At 35.2% G+C, this 22,188-nt stretch overlaps 3 protein-coding genes across 6 annotated transcripts; 1 reads left to right on the top strand and 2 right to left on the bottom strand.

The window, feature by feature from the left end:
• Positions 1-549: 549 nt before the first annotated feature.
• On the bottom strand, positions 550-11,258 carry LOC18613539 (uncharacterized). 3 transcript variants are annotated; one of them, XM_007050818.3, is made up of 27 exons: positions 10,980-11,258; positions 10,608-10,833; positions 10,347-10,486; positions 8,945-9,061; positions 8,698-8,844; positions 7,888-8,525; positions 7,493-7,614; positions 7,292-7,383; positions 6,650-6,878; positions 6,450-6,516; positions 5,975-6,123; positions 5,768-5,838; positions 5,506-5,679; positions 5,334-5,405; positions 4,736-4,837; positions 4,561-4,650; positions 3,900-3,975; positions 3,511-3,607; positions 3,305-3,374; positions 3,003-3,182; positions 2,759-2,881; positions 2,581-2,664; positions 2,216-2,400; positions 1,994-2,132; positions 1,566-1,625; positions 968-1,072; positions 550-868 (listed from the first exon to the last, which is right to left on the bottom strand). In XM_007050818.3, exons 1-27 carry the CDS (start codon positions 11,067-11,069, stop codon positions 755-757), a joined length of 3,759 nt encoding a protein of 1,252 aa, XP_007050880.3. In that variant the 5' UTR covers positions 11,070-11,258; the 3' UTR covers positions 550-754. The 3 variants fall into 3 exon arrangements, with proteins under 3 accessions (XP_007050880.3, XP_017981090.2, XP_017981094.2); XM_018125601.2 differs by having other exon boundaries at positions 10,347-10,483; XM_018125605.2 differs by having other exon boundaries at positions 11,016-11,258.
• Positions 11,259-15,539: 4,281 nt separating this feature from the next.
• Positions 15,540-16,880, bottom strand: LOC18613538 (Rubber elongation factor protein (REF)). Of its 2 annotated transcripts, none has more exons than XM_007050814.3 (3): positions 16,726-16,880; positions 16,356-16,580; positions 15,540-16,175 (listed from the first exon to the last, which is right to left on the bottom strand). In XM_007050814.3, exons 1-3 carry the CDS (start codon positions 16,759-16,761, stop codon positions 15,726-15,728), a joined length of 711 nt encoding a protein of 236 aa, XP_007050876.3. In that variant the 5' UTR covers positions 16,762-16,880; the 3' UTR covers positions 15,540-15,725. The 2 variants fall into 2 exon arrangements, with proteins under 2 accessions (XP_007050876.3, XP_088659035.1); XM_088802909.1 differs by having other exon boundaries at positions 16,356-16,516; positions 16,707-16,875.
• Positions 16,881-19,919: 3,039 nt separating this feature from the next.
• On the top strand, positions 19,920-21,577 carry LOC18613537 (2-oxoglutarate (2OG) and Fe(II)-dependent oxygenase superfamily protein). The gene is made up of 4 exons (XM_007050813.3): positions 19,920-20,228; positions 20,328-20,359; positions 20,754-20,960; positions 21,048-21,577. Exons 1-4 carry the CDS (start codon positions 20,024-20,026, stop codon positions 21,363-21,365), a joined length of 762 nt encoding a protein of 253 aa, XP_007050875.3. The 5' UTR covers positions 19,920-20,023; the 3' UTR covers positions 21,366-21,577.
• Positions 21,578-22,188: the final 611 nt, after the last annotated feature.

Here is a 22,188-nt window from a genome sequence, read left to right as displayed (position 1 = left end):
TCCAGTTGTCCAATCACACAACGGATTCCCCAACTTCGCGCCATCAAATCTTAGGAAAGTCATATCCGCAACCTCCATCGATATTTGATTCCAATATTAGATGATGATGATGATACTGCATTCCTTTACCTTTTTCCCTTACAAATACTACTACTTCTATTTGTCAATAATGGACCCTTCTTCGTTGTTGTAATTAGTTAATTGCAAATTGATAATAATAAAAAGAAATATATATATATATATATATATCTATCTTGTAATTATCAACAGAATCACCTCTCAATCCCAACGCATCCACGCGTGCATAGTCAAGATGACAATCTCAAGGATCAAAGGCGAGGAAGAATAATACACGACACAAGAGGATAATGTGATGTCTCATTTTGCAAGCTACTATGACAACAGTTAACGAGCATTCCTTACAAACCTCCTTATCCCCATCCCATTCCATCCCCCAATGGAAAATAAATTTTATGATGGTGAAGAAAATTTACAATGTATGTACAGGCAAAGAGGAAATAGGCAAGGAATGAGGGGGCAAGAAGATGCTTTTAATAAAGTTAACCTGCTTGATAAATATTTGTAAAATTTTGCTAACAGAGGTTATGAAAATTTTGAAAACCTATATACTATAATACAAGGAAGCCGGGACCTGTAATGGAATTCCACAAACAGGTCTCTCAACTTGGCCACCTTTTATGGTGACAACCAAGAATGAAATTAAAAAGGAACGCTATACACAAAGATGCCTCCTCTACATGAAGTAGCTTAGAGGTTTTTTCTTTCTTGATCCACCTTCTCCATATAACTCATTCCATTGATGAAGCTCGCTCATATTTGTAGACTCTGATGACACACTTGCACAAACCTGCATTACAACCATCCAAATATAATAAAAATCAAAAATCAATGGATAATCAAAAATCAAAAGCTCTAAATATACAATGACTGGGACCAAGTGTGGTACCTGCTCATGTGCATATTTAAAATCATCCATCTTCAGAGAACGAATGTCTGCACTGCTATACAAGGAAGGTAACGGTCTATTCTCGGTCACAGCTGCAGCTCTCTCCTGAAATTGCATGATATATCAGTGTGTACTCTCGTACAAATAGTAAACTTTCATGTTGAAAAGCATGCAGTAGATCATAGAAGGGGTACTACATTTATCCATCCAAAACCCACCAAAGATTTATTTATTTAAATCCTTCCAAATCATGAGGATATAAATAGGGGTAAGATTCCTCATTTAATATTTCTCGTATCAATATTGTATGATATAACTGAGTTCATTTCATTCCCTTACCATCCCTTAAGCAACAAAGTTGGTTACAAGGTAGTCAAGCACCCATTACACACAATTGCATAGAACAAGACTGGTCAAAATATGTAACCTCTAGTCACAATCAATACTGTGCTCATAGAGCATCTACATGAACTTTCTAAAAGAAAAAAAAGCATCTACATGATGGATTCACTATTTTTTAGCAACATTTGCAAAACCAACATGGTTTATATGCTGCTAACTTGTCATAGAACATTTAAATTTAAAATATCTAACTGACCTTCTTTTCCTTCTCCAAAATTTCTCGTATGGGACAATGTGCAGCACTCACACAAAGGTTCTGCAATCATATAAACTTTATTAGGGAACCCATTAAAAAGATTCAATTTAGCGTTAAATAAAATTTACAAGATAACTCAGTTAAAAAAAATAGAGAAGCCTTGCTAATAAACTTTGATGAGTAAAACTTTTTTATAGAGAAAAAAAAAATTCACTAGTTTATGGAAAAATTAGTGCCACTCTTGTACAGAACTACACATAAAAAATCGTTAAGAATCAGTATTTAGACTACAACAGAAAATGACCAAGTCAATTTAGTATTAGCATGTGATTCGCAGTTAACCTACTTCTATCATCTTTGGTTCACGAACACCCCTTCACATTTTCAAACAAGACAACTAAATCAAGTAAAAAGGTGGAAAAATCAACCTTCAGGTCACTTCCAGAATACCCATCAGTCATATTTGCAATAGCTTCCAAATCAACATCAGGTGACAATTCCTCTTTGGCTAATATAACTCTTAGAATCTTTTCTCTATTTGGAGCATCTGGCAAATTAACCATCAATCTGCACAACATTCAACAGAAAAGTCAATATGCTTATCATAGGTCAGATTACAGCAATTCAAAGACATGACAAACGAAAGTTACCTTCGAGGGAGCCTCCGGATGACTGCCTCATCAAGATCAAATGGCCGGTTTGTAGCAGCAAGAACCAACACCCGTTCTTTATCCTTCGTACGAAGACCATCCCAATTTACCATGAATTCATTCTTCATTTTACGCATAGCCTCATGTTCACCTGGATTCTCCCGTCTTCCTAACATGCTATCAACCTATAATAACAACACAAGTCAAGTCAATACAACTACATATCCTATTTAAGAAACAGGAGGAAGAACATGAATACAATGAGGGAAAGACTGTGAAATACCAGCAATCATCTTCAGCAAGAACAGAAAAAACACAAAAAAAATTGAAAAAAAAGGAGAAATTTACATATAAGTTAAACAAACCTCATCAACAAAAACAACACTAGGTGCAATTTTACTGGCCAGAGAGAAAACAGCTTTAACATACTTTTCTCCTTCACCAAACCACTGCAAGCCATACAAATATGTCATATACATATATCAAAAGGAAAATCTAACAAAAAAGGTACATAGCCACAGTTTCCATGCACTTAAAAAATACCTTTGAAGTAATGCTGGACATTGATATGTTAATAAAGTTTGCACCAGCTTCAGTTGCAACAGCCTTGGCAAGCATTGTTTTTCCAGTACCAGGAGGCCCAAACAGCAATATTCCTTTACAGGGCTGCAAAAGCAATAACAAAGAAAAGAAGAAAACAACAGGATTTACTTTGAAAATTCAACATTCCAAGTAAAATATGATAGAGCAAAACTACATTTTGAGAAATATGTACAATTGAGTCAACCTTTGTCAACTGTCCCTTGCAAAACAATTCAGGCCTTTGAAGGGGAAGCATCACCAATTCCTTCAAGGTGTCCTTGACATTCTCAAGGGCTCCAATATCATCAAAACTAACCCCAATATCACTTGGTGGAATAACATCCGCAAGAAGTTTCTTCTCAAATTCATTCTCAGTGACCACATCCTAAAAATAAGTAAAACTACATGTAATTTCAATAGCATAATAAAATTTCTAAGTAGATAGATCATGGACAACTGTAGAGGCGATATGCCTAGACATAAAACCAATAAACAAGACAACTGTACCTTAAGTGATTTCTTCAAGCTTTTGCTTTCACTTTGAATGCCTTGCAAAATGTTCAGCCCATATTTGATGCTGCAACAGAAAAGTCACTGAAAAATTACCACAAGAGTAAAATGGAGAAACATTTCATTCATATGTTACTGCATTCCCCTTTAACATTTCGGAGTTGTAGATTAAAATTTTACAGTAAGTGAAGGGAATATAAAACCTTTCAGTTGAAACTACAAGTTTAGCATCGTTCACCAAAGCTTCTGAAGAATGCATGAAGTGGTGACTAAGTGCCCAGCCTACCACTTTCTCCACACCTATAATAATAGAAAAGGTACAAAATTAGTAATATTAAAGTAAAAAATACTATAATATTTACTACTACCTCCATCTTAAGCATATAATTCTGCTTTTGAATTTTAGAGGGAAGAGTTTTTCATATTTGACAACCTTTGACATAAATATTCAATTAAATTTTCAAAAAAAAAAATAGTCCAGAAAATCTTTTTATATATGAGATGGTAAAAATGTTAAACATTAAGAAAAAGGAATATAGGAATATACACGTGGACGGAATGAGTATATACGAAGGAGCTCAAGAATACTAACTCTCATTTGTAAGGGTTTGATCTTTAATACAAAGAGTTTCCAGATCAGGGCAATCCAAGCCATTTCGATTGAGAACCTGAGAGCATAAAACTGTTATAAATCTCCAAAACAAACTTGTATCTCAAATTTTCAAATAAATTGCCCATTGATTAATTTCTAAATATAACAAGGACACAAAAGGCAACTTCTGTCAGCTTGAGAGAGAAAGTACAGGTTAGGAGGAGAGGTGTAGGTTTATCATAACCTTCTTCAGCTTTCTTGTAGTTTCTCATCATACTAGGTTAGTTTATCCTATACTTAAAGGAGGTTTTACCACGGACAGGAAGGAGGCCAAATCTCCAAAACAAACTTGTATCTCAAATTTTCAAATAAATTGCCCATTGATTAATTTCTAAATATAACAAGGACACAAAAGGCAACTTCTGTCAGCTTGAGAGAGGAAGTACAGGTTAGGAGGAGAGGTGTAGGTTTATCATAACCTTCTTCAGCTTTCTTGTAGTTTCTCATCATACTAGGTTAGTTTATCCTATACTTAAAGGAGGTTTTACCACGGACAGGAAGGAGGCCACTCTCAGGCAATGTATTTATCGACAGAAGCTCCTACTGGCATGCAGAAAGAGAAAACTGGAAGACAACAAAGCAAGATTATAGCTGTACTCACTGATCGAATGCTAACAATGTTTGACTGTGCTTTAAGTGTTTCAATGTCTCGTTCCAACTGCTGCTTCCAGTCCAAAAGTAAAGCTTCATCCTGCCATGATTCAGGAATATTAATTTAAATATTTCAGTATTCGTAATTTGTAACAGGACTGATGCAGAAACTAATTGAAACACACCTGAGGTAACTGGATTGTCACTTTGTTAGGGAAAAGCCTAGTAACTTGTTTCATTGTTTTAGGTGTTTCTTTGCTCCTGTCATGAAGTCTGCCAAAATTATCCTGCACAAGGAATGATACTCACATCAGGTGTGTTATCGAAATGAGAAAGTGAGGAAGAGAGAAAAAAAAGGAGAATAATAGATTACTAATCAACCATTCAAAGGCTAATACAATAAGGATGTTATTGCAACATATGCGAGGACACTCTAGGAACATAGTCAATTAAGAGAAGTAATACAACTGGAAATGCTACCCAAAAAAACCGCTAAGAATGCATCCCACACGTTAAATTCAGGTGAGGGGCGTATCTAAACATTTTTAGATGGTAATCACGTCTCAATTCCAGAAAAGATCAAAGCATTCCATTTCAAGCAATATACCTTGAAACATTAGCATAAAATCACACATGCTCCCTCAAAAGGTCAACACAAGTAGACTTAGAAAGCACTAAAACGGTCAAGTATATAAATAAATTTAGACAGTGGTCGTACAAAAATATGAGAGCAGTTACTCCAAAATATTTCAAGTAAAAGAAAAAGGGCGATGCTTGACATACTGGAAAAGCGAGATCAAGTAAAGCAGTCTGGTTGGCTCCAAACTTTGTGAACAAAAGGCCACCAGGATGAGACTGCAGAAGTGCAAAGTTTCCAACACCAAACAGTTAAACATACATCATACAGCATAAAAGAAAGAAACAAAAATAAACCAAAAAAAAGTAAGTTGCTTACTTTCTCCTTGCGATTATCCATCTGGGTATGAGAACCAATTACAACAACATTTGCTGGCAACTTCTCAACCTTACACTTCAAGGCACTATACACATCTGTATTTCCAGCCATAGACTTCTCTATGTCTTTCACAAACAATATCAAGGGACTGCCTTTGCTTTCATTCAATGCAACCTATAAAAGTGAGACAATTCAGAGCTAAATACTTCAAAACAAGAACATGGTAAAGCAATACGTCTAATGTATTAATCAATCAATGTACCTCAAAAAGTTCATTAACAGCAAGCTTGTCAACATCATCACCTCCAGAACTATCCAAGCGAAGTGAGCTTGCTGTAGAGTGAAATAGAAATTGTAAGTGAAGTGAGCTAGACATAGAATGAAAACATAATGGGTAAGATTGGATAACAGTCCACAATAAATCATAAAAGACACATAAGTCAATGCAAGAAATGGGATGAAAATTCACCAGCACAGAAAAAACCATGATCTTCTTCACAAAGCCCCCCAAGATCGTTGCCCTCTGGGATAGATCTGTCAAACCTGACCCCAATTTTTGAGGAACCATTTTCTTCAAAAGCAAGGACTACTTTTCCCCGAAAACCAATTGTGGGCCCCCTGCAGAACACAAAAATTAGTCGACCTATTGCAAAACATAATGAACACAGTAATAAGATTTGTCCCATAATAAATTTACATATTCTAACCACCATGCCAACACTAGCAGCAAACTTTTGAAAGAAAAACACATACAAACATCTCAAATGGGTATGGTATCAAGGACTGCAGTTAAATCAGGACAACAATCCATGGCATGTAATCATAGCATCACATGCTTGCAAGGACAGCGCCAGTAAAAGATAACGTCTAAATTAAAATTTGAAGTAAAGAGAAAACAGACCAATGGTTAATCCAAGAATATAAAACATAATGCAAGAAAGTACCTTAAAGCAGGTTGTAGAGAGGAAAGTCCAGAAGGTGCTGTGGCACCTACAAACTTAACCCTATCACCTGAAAGTTTTAAAATAACTTAATTCAGGTAGAAGTTGATAATGGTTCATCAACAAGTTAACTGTTTAGAAAGCCACAGCACTACTAAACAACAAAGCCAACTCTCTTATGTTATTGCAAAGAACTGATATACCTTTCTTAAATGTATAGTTTTTAGATGTTGCAGTGGATACTTCCTGCTTTGGCAAAGCTTGGGAGCTCAGTGAAGAACCACCTGTTATATCAGCTTCGACACTAGAAGTTGGTCTCTTCTGCTGCAAAGCAGCAGCAGCAGAAGCCTGTGCAGCTCTTTTGGCATATATAGATGCCCTTTCAGCTCTTGAAGTTTCTTTCACACCATCAGCTTCTTTTGATGTTGATCCCTGAACATATTTGAAAGGAAAAAATAGAAGATAAGATGCCACCAAAACATCCAGACAATTAGAAACACAGACGGCAAACAATACAGAACTTTGTGCAACCACAACATCTAGCTTACGAAACAGTTAAAACACAATTTTCATAGGGAACTTCCAACCAGAGTTCAGACACATTTTTGTTTCAAATTAAAAAGAACTCTAGTCATTTACATGCTTGGTAAGCCAGAATTATAACCGACAACAAGAACAATAACCACAGACTACCAACAAATTTCCCCTGATCTTGTAGAAGATCAAACAATAACCGTCTAGAAACGAAGGAGGAAGCACACAAACTGCAATTTCAACCCAATCTTGATTTCATAAAATGCAATTGGCAAAGAATCAAAACAAAATGAGAAGTGAAAGAAGCATACTCCAGGCAAGAGAAGAGAGTCAACAATTAGCAATCTAGCACCAAAATGTTTCGCAAGTGCCTTTGCTAAAGTCTCCTGATATATTTCTGAACCTATACAAATCAAAAGACAATTAAGAATTCTCAGCAGGCATCAAAAAGAGCAAAAAGAAAGAAATAAGCATAGTTCACATGGCAAATTAACAGAAAACATCAGTCATACCTGCAGGACCAGATAATAATATACGAGGACTCATTGTAGGAAGATCTGAGGCATACTTCGCAAATTTATTACACTTCAAATGCACATAGGTTGAGGCTATCAATACATTCTTTGTCGTATCACTGTCATAATGGAAATTTTCACATAAATTAACCCAAATTTCCCAATGCTCCAAATCTGAGAAACAGTAACAAAAACAAAAGACACCAAAAGGAATTTCTATTGTCCATCACATGCCATATTGGGTGGTTGGCAGCCACCGCATAAATACTGTACGGACATGCAAATATGCAGAAAAGGGGATATGCAAAATACGTAAAAGCATGACCAAATTTGGTTTCCCCGATAATACAGAAGTGCAAGACCCAAACAAGTGCAGTAAGCACACAATTTACCTCAAGTAATATGGGAAATTTTCAAATGAGACATCTATATTGTCCGGATTGAGAATGCCTTCCTGTAAACTGTCTTTAAATGCTTGCCGCTTAGTTGATATCAAAACCATAGGAGGGTCAAATTCCTTGAGCATCTCTCTAAATTCTCTTTGCTCATCAAGAATTTTGGCAATGCTGCCACTCAAATCAAAGTCAGTAGAAGATGTACCAGCAAGTATACGCAATAATGGCCTTAAAGGGTAACCTGCCCCTGGGACCTTTGAATTGTCAGCATCCATAGTATCATCCAATCCAAGTCTATCAAGATTCGGGTTTTCATTGGCAGCTTCAGGCGGGGGAGCAACAGTTTTCTCCCTTGAAGAAACAGTTGCTGGATCATTATTACTAGCACTGTCCTTCATATCCACTTCTGGAACACGGTCATCTGACACATCACAACCAGAAGGTAGAGTGGACATATCCGAATTTTCTTTTGTTGACAAAGACGCCAATATTGTTGCTGCCCCAGCAACAGCCGACGGGTCCCCTGATCGTGCCTCAATAATACCTTTTATAGGAGCGGCCTGGGCTTCTAAAATGCTTACAGAAGAAGGTATTCCTGGAGCAGCTAAGTTATCATTTGTGAGCTGCTGAAAAATCTAAGTTTCCATTAAGGAATTAAAACAGTAATAAGATGCAACAAATATCATAATAACATCAAAGTTGAAAAACAAAGCATGCAGGCAGACGATACCACACAGATTTTTATTTGGGAGGGGCAGAAATATGAATATTTGTTTAAGAACAGGACATATTAAATAAAAAGGATACATAAGCATGGTTTCCAGTACTAGTGAAAATCAATTCATCGCCTGCATTTAGAATTAAACTATTACTTTTACGATAAATCCTCCCATTAACCTGGACAGAGCCTTTTCCTCCTGAAATTTCTAGTAAGGCAATAGAAGTGCCATCACTCTACATTTAAAAAAAAAAAGATCAGCACTTTCATAGACACACAATAAAAACAAAAATTACAAGAAAAAGCTTTTCGAATAAGTACTGCAAAGATCAATACCTCTATGTGCTTCACTTTGCACAAAACAGTGCTAACATTGGGATCTTTAAGGCATAGGTTACACTGACGGCTTTGGCCGACAGTGAATAGCGTGCCACACATGACCAAGTGAGGATTCTGGGATGAATTGAACATTAATAAGAATCAGAAACAATCAGTAGTTTAGCATGAAAACGACCATAAAGCATCAAAATCCATCTAAAGAGGCCAATCAGTTTGTGACTAGGTGGTACATCCTTCATTAAGGAAGTTTGGAGTTGAGGGTTGGCGTCTAAGCATTGGAGCAAAATGAGTAAAGAGATGAAAAAGGATTACCTCCCTATAACTAAGCCAGCCAATGGATTAAAATAATAGTAATAGCAAGCTGACAAGATTCACCTTTGGAAGATACCAAAAAGCGAAGAAAAATTCTAAACAAAAAAAAAAAAAAACATTTTCCTTAAGTCTTTTGGCTAGAAAAAGGAGAGGAAACAAAACTACCTAGTTCATCCACACCATAGTTGAGAAGGAAATGACCAATCAACGAGATTAAACCTCACTAAGACAAAACAAAACTGACTTAACAAGACAGCCTACAAGTAATTTTCCTGCGAATTTGCTAAGTGCATAAATGGCATTTTTAACATGTGTCTTTCTAGTCATGAAAGAGAGGGATTCCGCCAACAACTCATGCTTAAGTAATATCTTCCAACCAGGTACAAATAATAAAGTTTCCTAACCTAACAATAAAAACCTACTCTACAAATTCCCAATCTTTTCTCTGAAGAAAACTTCCGTGGCATTCAGTAAGACTAAATTAATGGAATTTCCAATGGAATTAGTAGACCTAGAGGAAACGAACTGCGAGGTTAAACTGTTTGTCTTCAGGACCCAAGCATATCATTGCCAAAACGACAGATTGTTTTGTAACATTTTAAGATATCTAGAATTGACATCTACAAATTCTAAACATCAAGAGTGGCGTTTGCCAAATAGACCAACAAGGGAGCACTAATAAACCCCATTCACACTAAATAATTCGAGATCATTTCTCTAATGGAAAACTTCCAGTGCATTCAAGTTCAAGTCCCTAACTTAAAATAGGATTTCCAATTCACATATACGATTATGAATTCCAAGTTTCCAGTCAATGATTGGAACTAAAGCATATCATTGCTCTAATCGCAAATTATGTAGTAAGATTTCATTGACATCCAAAATTCAAAGTCTACAAATTTTCAAAACAAGTCCGCCATTAACAGTTTTAGGATAAAAAAAAAAACCTTCTTTTCACGTTTCACCATTTTGCTAAAAGACCAAGAATTCCGATATAAATTTTTAACACTTACCCAATTAACCCTAGAGATCAGAAACCAAAATCCAGCCCAAAACTAAAAAAAGAAGGAAATTTCAGAAAACATACCTGGGAGTGCTGGGAAAGAAGCTTTCCCCACGGGACTTTAGAACCTGATTTCGCTGGTTTCGTTGGTCTCTTCTTAACCCGACCGGTAAACCCTGCTCCAACCGCCTTCGCTTTCTCCACATCCATGGCAGCTTCACCTACTTAACCAAAAAAACCCCCCAAGTCAAAAGCCCATAAACAAACCCAAACCAACCCCATTAAAAGAAAGAAACCAACATTTAGAACCCCAAACCCAAATGACAAATCAATCGAGGATCGCACCTAAGGACCCCGGAGACACCAAAGTACCATTCTCCACATCAGCATCAGCAGACTTATCGGTGACAGACGCATCAACGGCCTTAGCCGAATCAGATACGCGCAGATCAGAAGAACGGAGCTCCGTTACCCGTGAGTCCGACCCGGATTCTTTAGGCGGGCCTAGGGCTTCGTTAAGCGGCCCAGAAACCACAGCTCCATTGGTTGAAGACGACGCCGGCTCAGATGCCTAAAGAAAAAAATATCAGTCTCAGATTCAAATCTAATGGAGAAATAGAAAAGATTTTGACACGCATGCAAATTAAAAACCCTAAAGGGAAAAAAAAAGATTGGATTGTTGGAATGAAAAGCAAAGAAATGGAGTAAAGACAAGACCTTGGATCGTTTACTAGAAGTAGGAGGGGACGTAACTGGAGAGGAAAGGGAGCGTTTGGAAGAGGAAGAGCTCCGTCGCGTTTCGACCATCTTCTTGTTGAAGAGGGAGGGTTTGGAGGGGGAGAGGTTTCGGTCTGGGTTTTCTCTGATCCGAAAAAAGAACGAACTTTGGGTCTTGGGAAGAAAAAGACGAGAAAGAGAGAATCAGAAAGAGAGCAGGGGAGGGGGAAAGGAAAAGAGAAAAGGGGTGAATGATTGCGGGGAGATCAGTTATCAAGGTTCCTGTGCGCCTATTATTTATAAAATATATAAAATATTAAAAATATGGAATAAATAGGGGGTTTATTTATTTTATTTTACTAGTACGATTATGGTAGGTTTATTTTGTTTTATTTGGATTTAAGTTTTGGAGGTTATGATTCTTAGGAAGCGGTGAAATGGGTTGTTTGGTTTTCAGGGTGTTCTGGCAGTGTTAATAAAAAGGCACATGGGTTAATTTGTTTGGAGGATGTTTCATTACTGGACATTTATTGCGGTTTTGGTTTATGACTTTTGGTTGGGTTTTCTTCACTGTACTGTCCGGAAATGAGTATGAATCAAGGTTTTCTCAGATTTTGTCAACCCACTTAGTATTTCTAGCCGAAATAAGAAAAAGATTTGTTGAATCTTTTGGCTGACCACAGCTTGATAAGAAAAGGGAATTTTTAGAGGATTATGTCTCTCATGCTTTTGTTTCAATTCAATATACATGAACCAAATGTTGAATGGGTTGTCGTGAAAGTTACATTCCTTTTGTATTTCATCAAATGGTCATAATTTCACACCTATCTAAATAATATAAATCACTTTTATTTTTAATTCCCTTCGTCTTCAATAATACAGTAAACTTCAAACAATCAAATAAATTAATTATTGCAGTGTTAATGGTTATTGTTATAAACATGAAATACGAGTTGACATGATCTTTGTTTTAAATCCTTTATTAAAGTATTTAAGTATGGCTCTTATCGGCTCTTTTATTTTTTCATTTTTTCAATGAATACTCATATAATAGAATTAATAAATTACAATCATCATTATAAATGATAACGGCTACGAAATACACTGACGATAATAAATGAAATGTGATCTAAACATACCAATTTAATTTTTTTGATTTTTTAAATATTTTTCTTGAGACAATTTTGACATTTGATTTTATCAATAAAGAGTTGATTATCTTCATTTTATAAATTTCACTTATAATCTATCTTAAGTTTCCACCAAAACCTCAAAAATAAAAATTTAAATTTTAAAATGTGAGGTATCGGTATTCCCTAAATGTTAAAATCAAGTACTAAGCTTTTTGTGATATGATTTATTTTATTATTATTATTTTGAGGACTGAGCTTGTCTGGATTTTTTTTACTCGAAAATTGATTAATTATTTAAAAATGCATTATTAGCATTTAAAAAGGGTAACAAAAGTAGAAGAAAAAAAGAAAACAGACAAACGAGTTGTTTGATTTGATTTAATAATGCTAAAATCGTGGTGATTTACAGTTATTATCATATGCATGACAAATGAAACCACCAATGTAATTAATTTAAGTGATTTGTAATTTATTTGGCAGCCAACCATGGGAGTGCAGAAATATCCAGCTATGTTTCATACGAAGTGGAAATTAGGCTGATAGGATGGGGAGCAGAGCTTCGAATAATGTGGCCCGTCACTGGAAATTAAAGACCCAAACTAGAAACAAGTCAAATTCAAGTTGCGAGCTGCAGTCCTCCACAGTTTGCCACAGCTTTCCAACAATTAATTCTCCCTAACCAATTGCATAAACATGCCAATTGATAACAACGGCCTCGCCCCTTCTCACCCAGCATACGTAGCTATCCCAATCGAATCATCACTTTCACTTCCGTGCAACATTCATCTCAACCTACCACTCATTATTTTATATTTTATTTTATTTTCCAAGTTTTCATTAAAAAAACCATACAACATGTGCTTTTGTTCTGATTTCGACCATTCAATTCATGGGCAGAAAAGTACTTTGTTAAGTTTTCTTATAAATTTAAAGTGTGTACTTATATTATTTATTTTTGTATTTTATCAAAATCAGTTTAAGTTAATTTGATTTTAATAAAAATACAATACATATTATACTTCATAATATGATTTAATAAAATAGTTTAAACTCCAATGTTAAATGTAGGCTTAAAACTATAAGTTTGTGCATAAAACCTTAAATCATATGATGAGTGAAATTAGGAATTCATTATATAAAAATACAGTTAGGTCTCTCTTTTGTGTATACGAGATATCAACATCTCATATATTAGAGGGTTATTATAACATGAGGAAAAAGATCTTACTACACTCAATCCTAGTAATTATTAGTTTATAATCAATATTATTTCTGCAGTCAAATTATGTATAAAGAATTGGACAAGTTTTTGTGCTCTAAATTTATTCTATGATAGATATTAGATTAATATAAATTAATTATTCATAAAGTTAAACATAAACAACTTATCATCTTAGATTTAAGAGTGTATAAAAAAATTAAGTAATAAAAAAGTATATAAACGAAAAGTGCAATGTTAACAAGGATTCAAAAATTTCGAAGCGAAATTATTTTTTAACACAAAATTAGTATCGTGCCAAGTGTTATGACGTATATCTGTACATTTGCAAGTTGCACGTTTGCAGCCAAGAAAATAAAAGAATAAAAAGAAAGAAAGAAAGAAAGCAGGAGAGAGTTTGCTTCTGAACCAAGCGTTGCAGAGTGCAACAGTAGTTCAAAAAAAAGAAGGTTGGACTGGAAAAGTCGGACTTTTGTTTGTGACCATAGAAAACAGAGACATATTAGTTTTATTTATTGCAAATAAAAAATAAATATAGGGAGCAACTTGGAAGTCGAAACTCCCAAGTTGTGAAAGTTCTGGGAAGCTCATAATGAGTTGGTGTTGTGTACATTCTCGTTTGGCAGCTTTGATTTGGGAGATGCTTCGCAGTAACGCAAAGGTATTTAACCCAAATCAGCTTATTCCTAGCAGAGTATTATTTTAGACTGTGGTGAAAACTCTACACTAATAATATAGTATTTGTCATTAGCTTATTATGTGAGTCCAGTAGTAGCCTACCAGCCGGGAACGTCGTGGATTAGGGAATGGATAATTTAAGCTTATGTTTTTGTTTTTAGTTTTCTATATAATTCTGGGTTTATTAAGTGTGAAAAGGAGGGGGGTGATCACATGGACCCTGGAAAGTGGAGTGAAGGAATCAGTCACGCGGGCTTAATCATGCATGGATTGATTAGCGTTTAATCATTGGCATGTTTACGTGGATCTAACATTCTGCAAAAAGGAAATAAAAACCAAAACTCAGTAGAAATTAAACTAACACTGATTAAACAGAAGTCAAATCTCTGACCAGATGGGTTTTAACCCTGCAAAAATGACAGATGGAATTTGAAAACCATGCTTGGGCTTAACTTGCTTTCCGTGTCAGCATGTGCTGGCAAAATGATTTCAAGGTTATTTTAAAAAGGAGATTTAAAAGGGGCTCAATTGAAACTTAGGCAAAGATATTTTTGCTACCCAGATTCTAAACCATGGGATGGCACTGAAACAATAGAAATGGTTCAAGTGTTTGAATGCTCCAGACAGGAGTTGGGTTTGTTAACTGTCGATGAGATGAAAGATTACTACTTGCCAGATGGGGATAAAACAATACTGATCTGTCAACTTTTAATATATGGACGTGAGGCTCAAAAATCGATAGCTTTGCATTGGTTAGACTTTACTTAGACAGACAGCCGCAAATCAAGTGTACCCTGCATTTGAGATTAAGCAAAATTGAATCCCAGCAACGATTTGGGCTGTGGGCTGTGGTCCCAATGTAAGTTGCAATTATCGGGGAATTAACTTGGAAGAAAATTGAATTCACATCTTTTCTCACTTTGTTCATTCAACTTTAAATTTTCTTCATTGCTCCATTAAAGAAGTTTCATGCAAGCACTATTCTCTTGGCAGATTTTCAACCATGAGTCTCCTACATGTTATCGCATTACTCATTTATCTGTTTTTAAATTAAATTTAATTAAAAAATATCTCATTTAAAAAGTTTAAAATACTGAATAAACTCTTAAATTATTTCAAATTTCTCATAAAATTATTTCAAATTTCTCATAAAATTATATCCTTTGATTGTACCCCAAGGAGCTCATATTATGTAATTTTTGCTTTGACTCGAATAAATCAATATGTTGATGAAAATATGTTATCTGACCATTAGTATCCCAATCATCGTTAAATTCAAAGTTATTTGGTAAAATAAAAATTATCAATATATTCTGCATGATTTTTCTAACGTGATAAAAATGACTAATTAAAAAGATTATTTCTTAGGACACAAAATTTTCATTAAAAAAATCACTTTAACATTTACATGATAAAAATTATATATATTTGTAAAAAAAAAAAACTTATTTTGATACAAATTATAAAATTGAAACTTATTTAAATATATAATAAAAATAAAAAAATATTTAAATTAAAGAATTTAAGAGATTATTTTGTATTTAACCGATTTTTTTATTAAAAAAAGGTACGGAAAATTAAAGTGTCCACAACGGAGTCCATATCTCCATCTCATGTGACCATTTATATACTAAACCCAAAAATGCAAATCCAAAAAGGAAGAAATGAAACCACTTCAACAAAATATCATCAATCCCAAAAACCCTACCCCCAATTTCACTGCGTCGGAGTTGAGTCCCCATTATTCGAAGCGGCGAGCCGTGTTCCGCGCTCCTCGAAAACCTTTGCGATTTTATCAATCGGAATCAACGGCAGATACGACGCCATCGCATACCCTTTCTCCCCAGAGTAATAAACCACCTGATTGTACTTCCCCGACCAGTAAGCAGCCACGGGGACCACGATATGAGCCACTTGAGGGAAAAGCGGGAGGCAGTTAAGCGTCCGCCAAGCTGAAACAGCATACTGTTCTACTACCGGCTCGTACTTGCAGTACAGCTCCTTAATTGTCGGTCCATACTTGGTGTAAACGGTCCTGGTGATGATCTTAGCCGTGTCTACAACGCCGGCTCGTTGGACCTCCGAAGCCATGGCTTGAGCCTGGCTTGAAGCCTGCTTTACAAAAGACGGCATGCGGCTGTCCAACTCACTGAAGGACTCGTCCACCTGCATACAACATGAACACCAAGAATCTCATCAAATTGCTATGTCTCCTAAGAAATCAAAGAATTTGATTGCTTAACAGAAAGGGCCAAAAAAGTCCAATTCTGATGATTTTTATCTTTAAATAAGTTCAATAAAGTTAAAAAAGAGAGGGAAAAATTAAAAATTTTTTAGGGTGCTGACCTTGCGATCAACAAACTTTAGGATTTCGAACAGAACATCGTGAAACTTGTCGTAAACGGGGCCAATAACGGTCTTTACAGTTCCTTCGACCGTTTGGACCCCCGGTTTAAGTGGACCGGAGTTTTCCTTGGCATACTCGTAGATGCTTAATAAGCATACAACTGCATAGATCACCGCCACATGAACAAAATCTAGATACTTAAGTTTCTTCTCATTTTCTTCATTCTTCGTCAAAAAAAAAATCAAATGAAATGTAGAATCAATTCGTTATCCATCAAAAAAAAAAAAAGAAAATCAATCTCTTCGATCTAATATTAAGAATCATAAAATAACAATTAGCATAGTACTAACTCATAGATGAACGGCTTACTGTCTCTATGGGCTGATTGGGATCAGATTCGGCCATTAATTTCACCGTTCTGAGACTCCCGCTTGAAAAAAGTTAGAAAGAGAGACGAGATAAATGCAGACGAGCTTCTTCGACTATAACGGAAGGGACGAAAGAGAGCGTTGCAACAACTCCCGTTTTATAGCAAGTCCCCTACCTCACCCGCTGATCCCCACTAACGAATCTACGGCATTGATATATCACTTTGCCACGTGGCGCGTGATAAAAATGGTCATTCTAGTCAAATCGGAGAAAACTAAAAGACTTGACAATTTGGAGGCTGTATTTTACTTCAATAATATAGTTCAACTGGGCAAGGCAAAGGGGATTATACACCTGACGGCCCATTAAGAAGGTTGAGAATTTTTACCCGCGGCGTTGTACTCGAGACGTGCGTGTTGTGGCCTAATGGGATAGGATTCTTACGTGTCAAGATAACATTTTCCACATGGGCACCGATGGCTATGCTCTTGATTGGCACAAACATCAAGGAGATGCAACGTATTGACCCTTTTCATCTTTATTACAAGGGATCATTTGCAACAACGAAGATGGTAGGAAAATTAACTTGTTAGTCTATGTAATTCCAATGTTGTAATTTGAAATGATTTTTTTTAATATTGTGCTTAGTGTTTTAATTAGTAATACGTGTTTTACATGACAAATACGTGTAAATTATGTGTAAAAAAAACCCTATTTAAGGTTTTTTTTTTTAATTTCATCTCCCTTTCTCTCTTCCGTTTGCTAAGAGTCGGTCCACAGGCAAGAGAGGGCCGAATTTGGCTCAGTCGACACTGCAACAGTTCGGTCAGATCTAGCTTTTTATCGTCTTTGACTGGTCCCTAGTATGTAGGGAAAAGAAAGGGAACAAAAATGAAAAAAAGAGTTATAAAGAAAAAAATGGACATTTTTTATTTTTTAAATATATCAATAAATAGATCTATATTTTTCTGCTTTATAATAAATACTTTTTATTTTTAAAATTACAAATCTAAGACAATTTCAAAGATATCAGTAATACAATATACATATAAGCTTACACATGTCTATAGTCACTCTTCACACAAACTTACAAGACATTATCCATTTTGGCACTTTGGTTGATTGGGTCTCACAATTTTATTTTCTAAAAAGTATTTGAAATCACTCTGATTGTAAAGTATTGTCTATTCTAATTTATTGAGTTTTATGATTTTATACATCATTTTGACTCAGTGGATCTCATGGTTTTGCTTCACATACAAGACCTCGAATCATTTTGGCTCAATGGACATCAATGTTTTACTTCACAAAAAAGATCTCATAAGTTGAAAATGATGTAAACACTTGAGCCCTATTTGGTAATGTATATGTTTACTATTTTTTTAATTTTTGTTTGTAGAATTACAAAAATACTAATAAAAAACGTTTTGGTAATCTTGTTTTTGTTTTTTTTTTTTTCGAAATCAGTTTTGAAATTGATGGAAAAAACACAAACACAAAAAATTTTTTTTTTTTATTTTTGTTTTCAAAACAAAAAAAAAAAACATGCTGAACCATCTCATCCCCAATTAGACCAACACCAAATCACCTCTCTCTCATTTTTTTTCCTTGTGTCTCTCTCTTTTCCAACTACCACACCTTAAATCTTTTTTTTTCTGTGTAATTCATTTGCTTTTTCATCCAAGTTTCTTCATATCTAATCCACTTCATACTAGTGTCTTTTTTCTTTTCTTTTTGTCTCTTTTTTCTTTTTGATTTATTGTTTCTGGACACTTTGAGCATCTAGATAAAATAATGTTTTTTTTTTTTCATGTTATTTTCTCTGTGAGTTATGATAGCTATATTAATGTTTCCATGTTAGGTCTAAGCATTTAAGACAAAGATGAAACTGAAAATTTCTTAAATAATTTCATATTTTTATTTTTTAAAGTTTCTTATAACAGAAATATTACTAAACTTGTTTTATTTTTGTTTTTTAAGAAAAAAAATGAAAACAATATTTATGTTTTTACTTAAAAAAAAAACAAATTAAGTTACCAAACGTCATCTTAAATATCCAATATCACTTTATTACATAACTAACATAAACTTCATGACTCTCTAGTGGGAGCATGATATTTTACTTCATTTCAACAAGGGTCCATTATCTGAAGTGATACATTGTTAGCACTTTATAGTTTATGATACCAACTATCACGGTCTATACTAACGTGTAAAGTTGGTCAATTGAGCTAATTTTGTCCCACAAAAGTGCTTTATAAGTTAAAAATAGTGTAAATACTTAATCTCACTCTCTTACATAATCGATATAATTCTTTTTTGGGACCATGACATCTATCACGTGTTTGACACATGTTGCAATTAACACTTAAAATTAAATTTATTGAAATATTGATAGAAAGATTATTTCAATACAAACTTGGAAGCTTAAAATTTAAAAAAAAAAACTTTTTAAACTATACAAACCAAATTATATTTGATTCCAAATTTTAGTAATTACAATTATAGTTTACTCAAAATTTTGTTATTATCTTTATTATTATGAAACATTGTCACTCCCATTTTGTTTTATTTCACGATGTAAGACCAAATGAATGTTGATAACAATTCATTGTAGTCGACGTTCTAAATTGATTTCTTGGTTCTTATTGCCCATTTTGATGATTGAAATTTCATGTTTGTTGTTGATAAATAGATAGAGTTGTATCTTTAAGGGAACTGCCAAATGAGTGGGTTTTAGTTATATTTTTACTTTGTATGTCTAATGTCCTAAAATAAAACCTTCTGTAAGGTATAAGAGATAATAGAGGGAGGATTGCCACCAAATTTTTTAACCGGGATATACTGGCATGGTTTTTAGATGACATTGCTAAGATCATAAAATTATGGTTATGCTAAGATAATTAATTCTCAAGAAAAAGAGGATCAAAGGATTGGAATTCTATGTCCATGGAAATTTACCAATTATAAGATTATATAATTGGGTCAGGTTAATGATCACTTATCAATATTTATTAAGGTTTGTCAAATTTATAATTAAAAATTTATTTAATATAGTTTTTCTCATTTTAAGAAGAAATAATACGTTAATTTTAACACTAATTAACATTTTCCAATACAAATATAGAAAACTTTTGCCTTCTTGACTTTGTGAGGGCTTCTCCTTGTAATCTGGGCCTGTTTTCGTTTTTTTGCTATGGCCCAATGTTAATGTTTCCAACGTCAATATGGGTAGCGGACGCAAATAAAGCCCATAAGAGCTATCAAGGACGGCCACGAAGCTCGGTTGTCGACGACGATGTTGAAGATGGAGAATCACTGTGAACTTTTGAGGGAAGTATTCGGTGAATCATCAGACAGCGAAGACGATGATCCACAACATAAGCAAATCGGAGACCCAATTCCTTCATGGGAACAGATCAAGGAAATTAACGGATTATGGCTATGCAGAGACTTCCTTTCTCCTCAACACCAATCTTCTCTGATCTCCGCTGTGTTAAACGGTGCGTTTCTTTCTCCCTCCCCCCTGTTTTTTTTTTTTTGTACATTTCTTGACCAATAAACAGAAACTTATTGAAAATGTATGACGGGTTTTGTTGCAGAAGGATGGTTCACTGAAGATTCTCACAATCAGGTCCTTGGTCGTTTTCTATATAAAGAAAACCTTTTATTCAGCAGCTAGCATGTATTTTTTCTTGGAATCTAATGTCTGAATTTTTAGCACCTTTCGGCGTTAGAATTTGAAGTTACCGCCGTTGAATATTCAACTAATTCATGACTTTTGGTTTTCGGGGCGGTAATTACATGATCAGTCTGCAGAATTTGGTGGATTCCAGGATGGTCATTGATTCAGTATTGAAATAGATAATTTGAAAAAATTTCTCTTACTAGGAGATTTGTCTTTGTATCAAATGTGTTAAACTATTTTGACTGGTTTATCTTAGTCCAATGCCTGGCGTGCTAAATCTTCAAACATTGTGCTTTTACCTTTGCCTTCCGAATTTATGTTTTAATTATGTTTTCTTCAGGCCATGAGGTTTGGAGATCTCCCAGCATGGGCGACTGAACTTTCTAACTCTATACGTGAAGCAGTGCTTCTTGGTCATCATGTCTCTAAATCTACAGACTTGGCTACCTCTAATGGGGCCACGGGAGACTGTCTATTACCATTAAATTTATTGTGGAGAGAACCTCTATTTGATCAACTAATTGTAAATGTATACCACCCAGGTGAGGTGCGACTTCGCATTTTGGAGTTGCTTATGTTGTTCCAGAATCAAGGAATATCATCTACATGAGATTTTGGACTGTTTGATGTGTAGGGAATCTGTGCACATGTTGACCTCATGCGTTTTGAAGATGGAATTGCCATTGTCTCCTTGGAGTCATCATGTGTCATGCATTTCACCCGAGTTGAAGCAGGTTCAAACATTGTTGAGCAAGGTGAATTGCATCTACGTGTAGGAAAGATTCCTGTTCACTTGACTCCAGGATCTCTAGTTCTGATGTCAGGAGAAGCTCGCTACCTTTGGAAACATGAGATAAACCGCAACCCAGGGTTTCAGATGTGGGGAGGGCAGGAATTAATTCAGGAGAAGAGAATCTCTATAACCTTGAGAAAGCTGCGCCAGGTGGAGTAGCTTGCCGTAACATGTTTTCTTGGATAGTCAATTTGCTTTTCCAATTTGCCAATACATTAGGGGCTGTAGCATTCATTTGTTTCTCATTTTTTTTTTTGCACTATTTGCCAACTTTGAATGTGGGACAATGGGAGGTAATATGCACAGTATTAAATGTTGTCGCCTCGTGGCAATTGCACTTAGTAACCCGGGTTTCAAGAGCTTGACTCCTATCATTAAATTTTCTATTTAGATGTCGTGCAATTATTTTAGATATAGACACCCTCAGGGTTATTGCCTGCTTGGGCTAAGCAAATATGGGAACTTTTAGTTGTCAGCTGGGGCTCTCTGTCTCTGTTATTGTCTAGTGGTGATGTTGATAAGCACTTAATCAGTCGGTAAGAGAGGAAGCAAGAAATATTATTTATCAAGGTGTCTCAGTAAATTGCTTTGGTAAGAGTAAATAATGAACAGCATTAGAAGAGTTGCTCCTTAGGCTCTCCAGATCAGTATGAAAGGAATTTCTTATGGTAAACTTCTCTTGCCAAGCACTTTGGCGACTGTACTGGCTCCGGGTGCCAGTATTTTATTCGAACAATACTGGACATACAGGTGTGCACCGGAGGGGAAAAAAAGAGCCTTACAAAGTAAAATTAAGAAAGAAGAACCAAGTTTCTACTAGGACCGTTGTCATACTCTCTGAATCACCTCTCAGCCATGTTTCTATGACTCATGAGTTGCAACGAAAGCCGTCTCCCACATTATGGGTTGTCAAGCCCGACGCTCCAAATGGCTGCTGCCTGGATGGCTATAAGCCCAACCTTGGAGAATAACCCACTGAGTC

Source organism: Theobroma cacao, chromosome 1 (genome assembly GCF_053813885.1).
Source record: "Theobroma cacao isolate CCN51 chromosome 1, ASM5381388v1, whole genome shotgun sequence".
Taxonomy (NCBI): domain Eukaryota; kingdom Viridiplantae; phylum Streptophyta; class Magnoliopsida; order Malvales; family Malvaceae; genus Theobroma; species Theobroma cacao.
The sequence above is the reverse complement of the archived record's forward strand: the minus strand, read 5'-3'. Positions and strand labels throughout refer to the sequence as shown.

What these genes read in the sequence shown, in the direction of transcription:
- LOC18613537 (XM_007050813.3), top strand. Translation starts at nt 20,024, where the DNA reads ATGTTGAAGATGGAGAATCACTGTGAACTTTTGAGGGAAGTATTCGGT. An exon ending in GATCTCCGCTGTGTTAAACG is followed by an intron (nt 20,229 to 20,327) that starts GTGCGTTTCTTT and finishes GTTTTGTTGCAG; the next exon opens with AAGGATGGTTCACTGAAGAT. An exon ending in CTGAAGATTCTCACAATCAG is followed by an intron (nt 20,360 to 20,753) that starts GTCCTTGGTCGT and finishes TGTTTTCTTCAG; the next exon opens with GCCATGAGGTTTGGAGATCT.
- LOC18613539 (XM_007050818.3), bottom strand. Translation starts at nt 11,069, where the DNA reads ATGGTCGAAACGCGACGGAGCTCTTCCTCTTCCAAACGCTCCCTTTCC. An exon ending in GCAAAGTGAAGCACATAGAG is followed by an intron (nt 8,845 to 8,944) that starts GTATTGATCTTT and finishes TTTTAAATGTAG; the next exon opens with AGTGATGGCACTTCTATTGC. An exon ending in ACTCTCTTCTCTTGCCTGGA is followed by an intron (nt 6,879 to 7,291) that starts GTATGCTTCTTT and finishes AAATATGTTCAG; the next exon opens with GGATCAACATCAAAAGAAGC.
- LOC18613538 (XM_007050814.3), bottom strand. Translation starts at nt 16,761, where the DNA reads ATGGCCGAATCTGATCCCAATCAGCCCATAGAGACA. An exon ending in CCAATCAGCCCATAGAGACA is followed by an intron (nt 16,581 to 16,725) that starts GTAAGCCGTTCA and finishes TTTTTGACGAAG; the next exon opens with AATGAAGAAAATGAGAAGAA. An exon ending in TAAAGTTTGTTGATCGCAAG is followed by an intron (nt 16,176 to 16,355) that starts GTCAGCACCCTA and finishes TGTTGTATGCAG; the next exon opens with GTGGACGAGTCCTTCAGTGA.